The 14,349-nt window shown below is 50.0% G+C and overlaps 2 protein-coding genes across 3 annotated transcripts in view; one reads left to right on the top strand and one right to left on the bottom strand.

The window, feature by feature from the left end:
• Nucleotides 1-7,217, top strand: part of TTC23 (tetratricopeptide repeat domain 23) — a 126,305-nt gene extending 119,088 nt beyond the window's left edge. For both annotated transcript variants that reach the window (XM_021098378.1, XM_021098398.1), the window contains one exon: nucleotides 3,558-7,217. In XM_021098378.1, coding sequence (XP_020954037.1) covers nucleotides 3,558-3,623 — 66 coding nt within the window. In that variant the 3' untranslated portion in view covers nucleotides 3,624-7,217. The remainder of the gene's footprint in view (nucleotides 1-3,557) is intronic.
• Nucleotides 1-14,349, bottom strand: part of SYNM (synemin) — a 28,271-nt gene that overhangs the window by 5,801 nt on the left and 8,121 nt on the right. Inside the window, 3 exon segments of the mRNA XM_021098348.1 lie at nucleotides 2-759; nucleotides 3,375-3,445; nucleotides 13,628-13,752. Of these exon segments, the coding sequence (XP_020954007.1) occupies nucleotides 2-759; nucleotides 3,375-3,445; nucleotides 13,628-13,752 (954 nt within the window).

Raw genomic sequence — 14,349 nt, 5'->3', positions numbered from 1 at the left:
AGGGTGTGTGAAGCCCTTGCGGGGCCACTTCTGGTGTGCTGTCCTTGGATACTTCTAGACTGATCGGTATCTCTCTTTCTTTCACACTTTTCTCCTTCAGTGACTCCTTCTCTCTTGCCTTTTCCCTCATTTGCTCGCTTTCTCTCTTCCTTGCCTCTTTATCTAACTTGGTCAGTTCTTCCCACCTTAAGTTTCTCTCCTCTGAAGCCTTCTCTTTAGAATCAAACATTTTCTCTTCTCGTTTTGTTTGGATAGTTCCTGGTCTGTTTCTCTCTTGCTCCCTCGTGGCTTTAGCTTCTGTTTTCTTTCCCCAAAGGACGGTCCTCTCATTTGACCAAGTGCTCTTGGAAGGCTCTGCCACCACATTGTCCCGGCGTTCTCGGTAAGACTCCTGAGTAGCAGTGGACTCTTTGGCTAAATTAACAGGAGTGTCCTTTGTACCTCCAGTTCTCGGTCTCTCAGGGAATGTTTTCACTTGAGATTCAGTATTTCTTAAGAGACCAAGGGTTGGAGAGACAGTTCTGAAGTTGGTTTGACTGCTGGCAGTTTTCTCGTAGTTCTCCCACCTGGTAGTGGTAAAGGGAGCATATCCAGAGCCCAGGACACCCCTTCTGGAAGTGCTTCCAATGGCTGGCTGAAAACGAGGCGCCAAGCTGGGATTGAAGCTTGTAGCAGGTGCTTTCTGCCTTGGGAACAGATTTCTTTCGTTTTCTCTCTGTAATACTGAGGTGGTATACTGATAGGACTTGTTTCTGAATTCTGTAGGAATTGAACAGTGCATTAAAATGAGTCATCTTTACCTTTCCTCATCTTAAAAGCATCATCCCAGATCAGACCCCACCCCATAATAAATATATGCTCTTACCACAGAAAGGTCATTATAAATGAGATATTTTCAACCCCAAAATAATTATTTTCCAGTAGTCTCAAGAATCATATGACAGGAGTTTCCACTGTGGCTCAGTGGTTAATGAACCTGACTAGTATCCATGAGGACTAGTGTCCCTGGCCTCACTCAGTGGGTTAGGGATCCAGCATTGCTGTGGGCTGTGGTGTAGACCAGCAGCTACAGCTCTGATTTAACCCCTAGCCTGTGAACCTCCGTATGCCGTGGGTTTGGCCCTAAAAAGACAAAAAAAGAATCCTATGACCACAAAATATAGCACTACATATGCTTCTACACAACACTTTTCTCCAGTACTTATGTTAATTCATCCACCTTAAATATATCAAACGTGCGATTATAAAGCATGGTGCCCATGCCAGGGAGGTTAGGGGTGCTAGGTTTGTGTGGCAGAAATTTCATAATATTATGATAATTTGGAATCATTCATTTTGCCTTTGTTGAGGTAACTTTATTTTACTTATTTCAGCAGAAAAGAGCTTCATAATCACTACAAAGTACATAATTACTAAAAAGTACATAATTAAATGGCATTGCTCCTCCAACCCTTTAATGTGTTCTTAGTTTTTATTGATTTCCATGTTGGGCCAACAAGTATTGAAGAATATAACTTGTAAACTTCCTGATTTCTTCTATTTTTATATATATTTTTTGCCCAATCTTTTTAGGGCCGTACCCACAGCATGTGGAAGTTCCCAAGCTAGGGGTCGAATCAGAGCTGTAGCTGCCAATCTTCACCACAGCCACAGCAATGCAGGATCTGAGCCATGTCTGTGACCTGCACCACAGCTCACAGCAACACTGGATCCTTAATCCACTGAGCAAGGCCCAGGGATTGAACCCACATCCTCATGGATACTAGTCAGGTTCATTCCTGCTGAGCCATGATGGGAACTCCCTTTTGTACTGTTTTTAAAAACAAACTTCTCATTTGAAAAGGTGCCAAAGCGGGAGGTGATCTAGTCACTAACACTATGACCTGTCTGTCATGGTCCTGGGGCTGGAAGGTGATCCATGTCCTCAAGGCTTCCTGCTTTGCTCTGCTTTGCTTATAGAGAGTGCTACTCTTGGGGGTGTTAAACCCCCCGCCCCCAAATACCTGCTCTTAGGAGTGGCAGCTGGTGGTAGGAATGTGGCCAGAAGCACCCCGGGCCCACCCACACCCACCTGCTGAGCTGGGCAGAGCCTTCTCACCCCCTGGGTCTCCCCCAAGGCAGCCAACCAATCTTACTCTCAAATTCAAACACAAACTTGCTGGACACTGTCTAAGCCCAAATCTCTTCACAGTCATCTGTGAACCCAGATGACTGGTCAGATACCTGAAGTGCCTGATAGGGATGTTGTTTTTTGAAAAATAAAGTTGGAAAGTGTTATTTTTTAAATAACCTACCACCAATCCACATTGGCTGTTATAATCAAACATACTCTTGACAGTGGTAACCAATACACACTTGTGTTGCTAGGACACCATGATTTTGAATATGGCAACATTCATGGAGCCCAAAACCACAAGTAAGGTGTATAGAGAACATACTCTACATACTCTGCCAGAAAACTCTAAGGTTCTACAGGGATGTGAAGGGGTTTTTTTAGTTATCCTACAGGTTCCCTGAGTCTTTCTAATGAGCACTGACTCTCTAATGTCAGTTCTGCAGATACAGGAAGTATTATCTTTGTGCTGCAGCTTTTGGCCTAGACAGAGGCCGACCTCAGGGTAGTGGGGACAATACTGCTCACATTACCCTGAGCTGCCCACGCCCACCTGGGATGGGGGAATCGGTATAATCCTTCCCACCTCTGCCCTCGGTGAGGTCAGGAGTTCCCAAGTGTTGACTGACTCCTGTACAAAATAACACCTCCCTAAGCTTGTGTTAGGCTGTAAGTCTTTGGTTTATAAAGGGTATTCCCTCCAAAGGGTGTGATGAACAAATCCATGTCCACCTTCTCACCTTTCACACTTCCTAGCTCTCCATCAGCCCTTCTCCCCCCTCACCACGCTGGGGAGGAAGCACCCCGAAAACACCGAGTTCATCCAGCCCTCTCCCACACAATCTAATTTACATTATTATTTAAACTGTGGCCCATTAAGTAAAATCTATTTGGTACTTAAGAGGGGGACGAACAACAATGATCTGAAAATTCATGTCTAGTCCCAACTCTTCCATTTAAAGGAAGCTTTACTTTTTTTTTTTTGCTTTTTAAGCCTGCACCTTCGGCATATGGAAGTTCCCAGGCTTGGGGTCAAATCAGAGCTATGGACGGGATCCAAGCCATGTCTGTGACCTACACCACAGCTCACAACAACATTGGGTCCTTAATCCACTGAGCGAGGCCAGGGATAGAACCCACATCCTCGTGGATACTAGTTGGATTCATTTACACTGAGCCATGATGGGAACTCCAAGGAGGCTTTACTCTTAATCCATGGACAGCATGTTAATGTTAAATGATAAGCTTTCCTGATATTTACCTTGTGGCACATTTTCAATGCGCTCAGTCAAGATCAATATCTCCGGATTACTTTCTCCTTCCAGTAAGGCTCTGTAAAGATAATTTTTAAAAAGCTCATTAGGAAAGAAAAAAACAAGAAGTGCCTCTGTGAGCTGTCATGTCTGGTCACTGACCACACTGTCACGGTGTCACATGTCTGCAGGTGATGCACCGCAGGGATGCAAGCCCACCCCCCGAAGACCTGCTGGAGAACACGTCTATCAGCTGAATGAACCAAATGAGGGGGCTAGGGCTTCAGGACTGGACAGCTGGCTTTCCAGAAAGCCCTTCCATACCCACAGCAAGGAGGAGGAAGAGAGAGGGATGTGGGCCCGGGAAGGGAGTTTGGGGGTCTGGCTTCCCGAGGAAGGAGGGAGGAGCCCATGCCTGGCAGGTCACCCTGGGCTAGGGGGCCTCAGAACAACTACTGCCACCCCCACTGGGGTCTCTCTAGAGTCACAGATCAGGAGGTGACTAGGGGCAGGGCAAGGACTGATGTTTGTTTGAAAATAAGGCAGCCAGGCCGCATCTGTGGTTTTCAAACTGGCTTCCACGCGGACATCTTAGAGATGCAAAAAAGGAGAGATGGGAGGCAGGCAGGTAGGAGAAGGAAAAGCTGCAGACTACCCCTCCACCACCACGACCCCCAGGGGCCTCATTCCAGGAGGCATCTAGTTATCTCCTCTAATAAAATGGCAAAATACACTTGACTAGGTGGTTCCTTCATGTCTAGCTCCAAACGTGTAAAGTTGTAGATTCTTCATTAGGTTGTTATTCATACCTATGACTCAGACCCACTCAGGCCCAACAGCCATGGCATGTCAGCGCGGGGACATCCGTCACTCGGAGATCCTCAGGACTTGGGCTAGTGCAGGTACAACAGTTGTTTGGTTGCTAGAGTAACGTGTGAAGTCACTAACTTCAGTGCCAAGAAATACACTGTATATGGCAGAGGGCAACCAGAAGCAGAGCCCACCCGGAAATGCTGACATGACCAGCCGGGCAGGAAGACAGAAGGGGGATGCCAGAGCCAACAGGGCCTCGTGGATCAGGCAGCCTGGCGCCAAGTTCTAGCTCCACGGATCCAAACACAGTGACTCCCACAAAAGCCAGAGCCCCGTGGGCAGGTGGAAGAGAGCAGAGAGGCCCCTCCTGAGGCAAAGGGCACAGCCAAGGGCGAGAGGATTCCAGGGGTGCGCAAGGGGTTCACCTGCAAGTGGCGAGTGAAGGGCACACGTGTGGGCACAGGACACCAAGGGGTGGCGCCCAGAGCCCTGGCCCTTCCACACAGGGTAGAAGCCAGGAAACAGGACACCAGCCTGTTAATCCCACACCCTCATGACCAAGCGTGTTATGTTCCACGAACACAAATAGCCTCCATCACCGAGAAAACTCTGAGTTCTGTATATAATAGGAGGAAACAGGCTCCCGGTAAAAGTCAGACTCTTAGGATTACAGCAGCAGGACGATGGCCTCCTACAGCTCAGGGGCCATAGGGGTGGGCTGCTGGGAAGGCCAAGTCCAATTTGATATCTTCCTTCCACCTGCTGGGAAGGAAGCCTTGGGTATCACAGGGCTCCTCACACTAGCTGCCCAAGTCAGAGCAGAAGGTGCTCATGGGCATCCAGGTCAGCAGAGACTTGATGACAGGTGGCGGGTTGGGGCAGGATAATGAAGATCCCTTTGGGGGAAAAGGATCTTCCCTCTCCCCGTGGAGGAATGGTTTTGTTCCTCTTTCAGAGAAAACCCAAACCATCACCAAACTTTTTTTTACTGAGTTCGGGACCCAACGTGAGGTGCAATGGTTCCTAGGAGGGGGCACCAGTCCCCAAGGGGCTTATGTGGCTGGTGACACAGCACAAATGCTCCTGTGCCCAATGCCTTCACCAACCCTAGCTAAGATTGAGCACCAAGCAGGCTATAAGCCTCCCACCTGTCACCTCACCAAGTCCTCCTGGCAACCACAGGCAGGGCCAACAATGGGCGCCCAGGCCCCACAGGTGAGCAGATGTGTGGGAGAGTGATGGCCAAAGTCACGTGCTCTCCAGTGACCAGGGCACTCGGCCCTCCCCTGCAAGCCACCTGGGCCACCCTTCAGGGCCTGAAATGGTGCCATTTCACACATGTTTTAGAAAAACTCCTGTAGAGAGATCGCCCAGACCATATTAACGAAAGCAGATCCAACATCTCTTGGTGATTTCCATCAAACGCCCCTATAGGGAAGAGCCAAAGCTCCCACTAGGAAAGAGCTCAGGTCCACCGGTGCCTCCCCTCCAGATGGCTGCCCCGAGAGGCAGGCAGGATCCACCTTCCCCACCTGGAGACCCAGCACAGAGCTCCCAGGTACAGCTGGGACCCTCCCCCCACCATGGCACACAGCGTCCTGCCTCCACAGTGCCCCCATAAAAACTAGAGGCATAACCAAAACTGCTGGGAGAGGCCAGAAACGGTGCATTCCCTCCAAAGCTCTCAAAGGAATGTTTTAGTTTTTGTTTTTTGTCTTTTTAGGGCCACACCCGCATCCTCATGGGTACTAGTCCAGTTCGTTACCACTGAGCCACAGTGGGAACTCCTCAAAGGAAAGTTGTTAAGGAATAGACTCCTACAGCTTTAAGAAATGGGTAGAGAGCGCTCGGGTTATTTCGGGAGCGTTGAAGGAAAACTATCCTCAGCCATGGTGCTGGTGAGAAATGCCAACCGCCTGAATCACAGGCTATTAGTGAACGTTTCATACAGCCCCAGAGGTTGGCAGCCTCTCTCAAGAGACAGGAAAACAAGCAAACATGTGCGGGAAAATCAGGTCCCCAGCCTCATTAAGGTGTCCAAGACCAACCCACAGGGCAGAAGGGAGCTCTAATGCGGCCCCTGGCCTGGCTCCAGGCCCTAATAGACCACCCGTGGGGCTGAGTGGCAGCGGTTCGGCTAGGATGCATTATCCCAATGGAAGCTCAGGGCATATCGGCTGTTACTCTACATCGAGGGCACAGTGCCACTGCCCTGCACACCCTCCATAACTGTGGGCAAGAGACAGGGGGCAGGGGGAGGGAGAGTCGGAGGATGTTTCCAGAAGCCACACCAGTAGGGGAGCCTGCCTGGCCCAGGGTGGAGGGATGGTTCATGTGGTGCTTCCTGGCAAAACGCAGGTGGGGGTTGGGGGAGAAAGACGGGCTGGGAGGAGCCCCCCTGGCCCCCAAGCTCCAGAGAGGGTGAGGGACCACCTGTCACTCCAGACTGGGGACTGGGAATCAGAGGGGGGACAGGAGGAGAGAGGGGCAAATTTCCCTCCACAGAACCAGCATCACCATCAAAACTGGAAAGGGTCCAACCCAACAACGGGCATCTGAAAAACAAGGAGGCAACAGTGCCAGGCCGCCTCTGGGTCATTCCCCTGTGCTCAGAAAGAAATCACAGCTAGAAAGCCCATTTGTCAATTCCAGAGACTAAAAACAAACAAAAAACGCACAGAAAGATTACTAAGGAAGCAAAGAGAGGAAGCACAAGGAGTGGCTAACCAAGAAACCTCCCACATCAGGTTACCTGGATTCAAATCCGGGGCCTGCCCCTTCCCAGTCCTATGACCTTAGGGAAGCCACTCAAACCCTCTGTGGCTCCATTTCCCCATTTCTGAAATAGGGAGCACACACAGGTTTGGGGTGGTAATTCATAAAATGACTGGAAAGTTCTTGCAAGAGTGGCTGTCACAGAATATATGGTTGATAAATGTCAGCCACCATCATCACCACCACCCCCTACATCACCTTCTACTGACCTCAGAAGGAAGCTGGTTTTCCATTACCTAAAGGAGTTCAAGAAGGGAAGGGATTCTGAATTACCTAAAATCATGGTTAACAAAGGGTTAATTCCTTTACATGCTGATGTGGGCAAGGCTAGCAACTCCAATTATCCTAAAAATACAGGGTTTTATTAACTGCAAAGTTTTCACCTACTCACTAGGTAAGTCTCACTGTTAACACATTAAAAAAAAGTAGGATCCAATTTTCAAAAAATTTCTCCAAGACTTGAGAATTTCCCAAGAAATGTTTTCCTTTGAACGGGCACATTAAAAGGTACAGGTGGTCTAAAAAAATAATGGCACAACCCTGAAATAACCAACATTAGGAGTTACCAGCATTGCTTCATTAGCAGTCTAAATCTGGAGACTGAAGAGTTAGAACAGTTAAAACCCACTGCCTCTGCCAGCTGCAATCAGAAAGAGGAATAGGGAGTTCCCACTGTGGCTCAGAGGGTTAAGAACCCAACTAGTATGCATGAGGATGCGGTTCGATCCCTGGCCTTGCTCAGTGGGTTAAGAATCCAGCGTTGCCACAAGCTGCAATATAGGTCGCAGATGTGGCTCAGGTCTGGTGTTGCTGTGGCTGTGGTGTAGACCAGTAGCTGGAGCTCCAATCCAACCCCTGGAGCTCCAATTCGACCCCTAGCCTGGGAACTTCTATATGGCACAGGTGCAGCCATTTTAAAAAAGAAGAAAAAGAAGGAAAAAGAGTGTGTGTGTGGCAGAGAGGTGCTCACGTCCTCCCCCTGCACAGACATACAAAGAACCTAACTTTCCTTTTTTTAAAGGGCTTGCTTGGGGCATGCATAAGTTCCCTAGCCAGGGATCAAACCCACCCCACAGCAGTGACCTGGGCCACTGCAGTGACAATGCCAGATACTTAACCCCCAGCTCCACAGGGGGATTCAAAACCTTACCTTTTAAAAGGACTTTGCCATAAAGTCCTCAGGCAAGAAAGGAAATTTTTGCTCTCTATTTTCGTTTCTAGCCAGGCAACAGTCCCCTTCGGTGTTTTGTTTTTCTTTTGAGAAATGGTTTGGCCCTGCTTTCCATTTTTCCAGGTGAAACTTAGAACAACTGTTATAGGCTCCACCCCCCAAAACACAAAAAAACAAAGCCTCGTTTTTAAAATTTTGATGGAGATTGCATCATTTGACACCCCCCACCCCCACCCCCAATCAGAAATCCAGGCTGGGCCCTTTTTTATCCTCAGTTTTGTGGTTTCTGGACTCAGTACATTGTTGGGTATTTTTGCATTTTTTTGTTTCAGTTTTGAATATCTTTTTTTTTCCCCCATTAGACTTTCTAACAGCTTACTCCAAAGGACGGTTCTGTTCTCTTTTCAGGGTGGCGGGGGGTGGGGGGGCACTATTTATTTCCTAACTGTGCTTCTTCTAGTTCTCAGTCTGTAGCTTTGGAGCCTGACCTCTGTCAGCAGTGGAGGGGTCCAGGACATTGTGGGTTCTGAACACTGTCACAGTTTCCATCATCTTCAGATCATCCACCAAGTTTGAAAAAGTGTCAACTTTGTGGAGAGGGCGCAGTGTGGGGTGGTCTGCACTGCCAGAGCCTGTGCTGAGCTTCACCCCCCCACCACATTCCTACTCAGAAACCTCCGGCCCCTCCCCCACTGCCCACACCAGCATCGCCACACTAGCTCAGTCCTCAGGTCCTCGCTCAGGCTGACCTTCTGCCTGAAAGCCCTTCCCACCTGGTCTCTTCCTGGCTGCCTGTTCTGACTTGGCACTGCCTCTTCCAGGAAAGCCTGCGCGGCATGCTCCATCAGGGGCCCACAGCACCAGCCCCCCACTATGCCTGGCCATCCTGGATCTTCTCCTCTAGGCTGCTTTAAGACAGGTTTAGCGCTTTCTGGATGCTCAGATGCTGCCGTGCGAACAGTAGCACCCGGGATCTTGTGACAAGGCAACTTTGATCAGTGGATCTGGGGTGAACCTGAGATTTCCCACCAGCTAGAGATGCCTAATGATGCCGACACTGTGGGTCTGTGGGCCCCTGTGAGCAAGGTCCTGGACCAGTGCTTCTTTACCCTGGATGCATGTGACAACCATCCTCAGAGCTTTAGCACCACCACACCTGGGCCCACCCTGTGCCAATCTAATGGGAATACCTAGGACTGGGCCAGGAGCCTATGCTGTGTCAGGTTCTCTGGGTGAGGCCCATCTGCAGATGTGGCAGAGAACCATGCCCTGTCCTGTTTACCAGCATCTTCTCCCCTCTCATCACTCAGCTCCTCCTATAATAAACACCTGCACTTCAGGAAAAACCTCGCGATTACACATCAAGTGGACAAGCATCTTCGCTCTCTCATGACTCCATGGGTGACAGGCAGACAAGAGGGTGCATGTTCTGTGCCAACCCGCCTTCCCCCACACCATTCCCTTCTCTCAGCATCCTTGGCCCCAGTCTGGCCTCACTGCCCCTCACTGCCCCCACCCACCCTCACCTGCAATGTGGGAGAAAAGGGCTCATCCACACACTCGCCTGCCTGGCTGACCAGGGTCTCTCTGGCCACCAACTGGCCAACTAGGTTTGGTAAACTCCTCTAGACTCTGAGGTTTGCTTTGTTTCAATTTGTTATCAAATTATATATTTACTTATAAACTGCAAGTCTATATTTATAAATCATTACTCTATTATTTCTCTAACATTTCTTCTTCACCGTTAAGGCTACTGGAAGGGGCCAAACATCTAAGTGTTCACGGCCCTTGAGCACTGGTCTCTGCACTGAGCTGGGATGTGCTTTCAGCTTTCAAGAGCCAAGGCCCTGCCCTTACCTAGGAGGTATGTAGCCAGATCATGGCTGCAACTGCGTAGTGTTGGGGGAACAACCCAAGCAGGTCCACACAATCTCAGCCATGAGGGGGAAGCAATGCCAGCAGCAGCATTGGCCACCTCAGCCCCTCTGGACAGGGCTGGCAAGGAGTCACACTGCACCGGCCCCTGGAACGTGGTCCCCACGGGGCTGCTGCCCTCAGAGAGGCAGGGTGTGGGAGGAAGCTCAACTTCCCAGGGACAGTGGGTCAAGGTTTATAAAGATCCAATGGGCACAGGTGAAGAGTATTTTCACACCTGGCCTCAGAATTTGGGCAGTGGCACAAAAATACTGAAAGAATCACATGGCTTAGCCTCAGGACACATATCACTGATAAAAAATGCCAGGCTTATCATTTGTACAAAGAAACGGGTTATATTCAACTGTCTGTGTGCCCTTTAGACCTGTGAGCATTTCCCAGACTAAGTCCTGAACACTGGGGGGCAGGGCCCAGCAGCAGTTATGTTTGTTTGTTCATTTTTTGCTTTTTGTTTTTTAGGGGCACATCCATGGCATATGGAAGTTCCCAGGCCAGGGGTTGAATCAGAGCTATAGCTGTTGGACTATGGCACAGCCACAGCAACTCGGGACCCGAGCCGCGTCTGTGACCTACACCACAGCTCAGAGCAATGCCGGATCCTTAACCCACTGAGTAAGGCCAGGGATCAAACCTGCATCCTCATGGATACTAGTCGGGTTCGTAACCCACTGAGCCATAGCAGGAACTCCTGGCAGCAGTTTTGATTACAGGGGCTAAGCCCTACAGCTCAACAGGGCCAGGCATCCCATCTTCCCCATGCAGACTTGGACCTCAGAAAGACAAACAGTGAAATCAACCACTCCATTCCCAGAAAGAAGTGATGCCTCCTAAATTCCTAAGAGATGGCCAAGTTAATCCCTAGTTGGCTTAGGGAAATGTCCAGCCACAGAGAGAAGTAAACTCTGGCCCCGGGACAGTAAGACTCTGCTGACATGAGTGGAAAAGGCTCTCGACCAAGAGAAAAGCTAAAAACAGCTAAGCCTTGAGGAATGCTAGGCGGGTAGTGTTGGGAACACCCACCCGAGAGGTAAGGCTCTGGCCTCTCAGGCAAGATGCCCGCCTGTACCTTCTGACTTTTCATGACAAAGAACAGAAGGCAGAACAAAGCAAGGAAGGAAAGGGCTCAAGAGCCCAGGAAGACAGGCATAAAATCAAAGTCTCCCACTGTGGTGCAATGGGACTGGTGGCATCTTGGGAACACTGGGATACAGGTTCGATCCCTGGCCCAGCACAGTGGGTTAAGGATCCGGCATTGCTGCAGCTGCAGTTTGGATTGAAACTGCAGCTCAGATCTGATCCCAGGCCCAGGAACTCCATATGCCTCGAGGTGGCCAAATAAATAAATAAAAATAAAAAGTCAGTCTCCGGATCCCAACCCAGAGAAGTTTTGCAAAAAGGAAACAGGGCAATCCAACCGCCTCTGGAGAGAAAAGACTCACCTGACACCAAGCGTCACCTAGTATGCCCACAGATGTGGACTTTCTGGGCCAACCCAGCATCTGATCTAAGAGGGTGCCTGGTTAGTGGTACCTCCTGCCCCAGTGACTCATGGGATGCTAACCCCTTCCAAGCTCTAGAGCACCCTGTCCCCCTGGCCAAGGACAGGCATAGGACCTAAGAGAACTGTGGGCACGGAGGTAGGCAGGAGTGCTGCTGGGATGGTAGGAAGGAGCCCCTCCTCTGACCAGGGGAGTGAGGCTGCAAGGACAAAAAGCCTGGAGCCACTTGGGACCTCTCCTGCCACAGCAGCGGCAGAGCCGGGAAGGAAGGGACCAGAGGAGTCAGGGACAGATCACCAGCAGCCCCATTCGGGCACCCGGACTTACCGTGCCTGAAACTTAGGACTTTTTCAGCTAATGAGTAGTAAATGTGTTTTTTGATTTCAGCCTCTCTAAAAGGTTTCTGTCACTTGCAGGTGAAAAAAAAAAAAAATCCTAATCAATGCTTCCTTCCTGAAGTAAACCGACTGTTTTAAAGTTTTTCTTTTTGGTTAAGTTCAGCTTATCTCACTCAGCATTTGTTTGAATATCTGACCAATTTACTTTTGCAATTATTCACCTCATGAGATTTCCAAGGAGAATGTGGAGGATGGACCTTGACAAGGACAGGCTGGCTAGCCAGTGCCCCTTCTCCCCTGACCAGCATCCTTATGCAGGACTCAGTCACCACACAGCACCCAGAGAGGAGGACCCAGCAAGGCCCCCACCAGCTTGGCCCCAAGACTGTCCCTCAATTCAGCTGGAGACTCTTCCCCTGGGGAGGCTTCACCACTTAGTGGCTGGCGTAGTGGCTACTGTGGGCCCAGACCAGAGGATGCCCAGTGAGAGGCTGGCAATTATTCCAGACAACAGAGACAGTGAGGCTGGTCCCAGGCTACAATGTGGACTTCCAGCTCAAACCAGGCAGATCCCTTCTTCTAATGCACATCAAAGCAACCAGGCAACTTTGATATTCTCAGAGCAAAGTCATGATCAGAAGCCCGCACAAGCAGCCCACAGGGAATGCTGAGCCAGGCCAGTCTCTGGCCCCAGTCCCCTTCTCTCCAGGTCTAATTCCCTCATCTGTCTCCAGAGCCCACTCACACCCACAAATATTTAAGCTTGCAGCAACCTGGGGGTGAAGGGGGCATCATGCCCACTTTACATGGTTTGGTGGGAAAGGTACAGCCCCTCACCAGCCTGAATCCTGCTCCCAGCCCTCTTCCCTCACCTGCAAAAGAGGTGCGTGGTGTCCACCACCAGAGGGGTGACTTCAGGCAGCAAGCAGTGCGAAGGACTCAGCAGTGCATATGGCAGGTAGTTAGGGCTTAGTAACGCTGACTGCTGTGATCATTCTCACAAGTGGGGAGCCTGCGTCCCCAAAGTTCCTTCCATTGTACGTGTCTGAGATCTGGACCCCTCAGTGCCAGGCCTCACTGATCATGAAAGCCGCAGCAAATGAGGGCATTACTCGGCCAGAGACCACTCATCCTCAGGGGGCAGGAAGGGAAAGTACCACTCTGCTACCCACAGGCCACTCCAGGAAACCGGGCCACATCATCTGCCCCATTAAGGGGTCTATGACCATTTCATCTGGGTTAGTCACCCCAATTTCAAGTCAACATCTTGATAAAGCCAGTCACGTGGAGTACCACACTTTGAGCAAAGATGTGGTTCTTCAAGGCCAAATCCCTGGAGATGCAATGACAGCCCCAGGATTTGAGGCACCAGCACAAAAGGCAGATGGACTGGGACTTTGTGGATTTGAGTCCTGGTCCCCTCCCCTTTTCTAGGTCTGGAACTAACACGGCACCTGATCCCCGGGATCCAGTGACTGGCATGTATAAAGCTTTTCACCAGTTCCTGAAACATGTAAACAGAGGCCAGGGTGCAAAACCTGGCTACCCCCCCACCCCCGACCAGGGTCGCCTGCTCCATGATCTGAGTGGGTCATCACTCTGGCCCTAGATGCCTCGCCTGCCACTCCAGGGCTGCTCTCTGCTGTCATCAAGCCACAGCCACTCCACAGAGGCCTCAGGGGCTTTCACACTGCCATCTTCAGCTCTGTAGACTTGGGCCCTGTCCTTACCGGTAGGTCGCCACTTCCAGGCTGAGGCCAGTCTTCACCTGCACGAGCTCCTGATAGTCCCGCAGCCGGTCAGCCATGGCCAAGGTGAGGGCTGCCTTCTCATCCTCCAGGCAGGCAATCACTCTCTAAAGAGAACAGAGGGTTTGAGGATCATAAGACTAGAGCTTTGCTTAAGGTACCAACAGCTCAGGACATAGAAAGAGATGAACAATCTGTAGGCTTATTAAACATGCCGTCATTGCGAAGTTCCTGGTGCAGTGGGTTAGGGATCTGACTGCAGTGGCCCAGTCTGCTGCAGAGGCATAAGTTCAATTCCTGGCTAAAAGGACGAAGTGTTGCCACAGCTGTGGTATAGATTGAAGCTGCAGCTTGGATTCAATTCCTGGCCTGGGAACTTCCATATGCTGTGGGTGTGGCCATGAGAAAAAAAAAAAAATGCAGTCACTGCAAGGATGATTTTAAATACTATATTTCTCCCACCTGGAAGATTTTTCTTTTTAATTGCATATGGAAGATGTGGCTCAGACACTGGCATCCTTGTTCCTATTCCCAAATGATAATGAAAGCCTGTAAAGCATCTCTGCAATCCAGACATCAGGCAGCTTAGGGAAGTCAATATGTCACACTGGCAAAGTAGATGCTATTGAAAGTAAGCCAAGGTTAGAAAACAGAGGTGTTACAATATTTATTTATTTATTTTATTTGCTTTTTAGGGCTGCATC

The sequence above is a fragment of the Sus scrofa genome, chromosome 1 (genome assembly GCF_000003025.6).
Source record: "Sus scrofa isolate TJ Tabasco breed Duroc chromosome 1, Sscrofa11.1, whole genome shotgun sequence".
In the NCBI taxonomy this organism is placed as follows: Eukaryota; Metazoa; Chordata; class Mammalia; order Artiodactyla; family Suidae; genus Sus; species Sus scrofa.
This window is presented reverse-complemented; position numbering and strand designations above follow the sequence as displayed.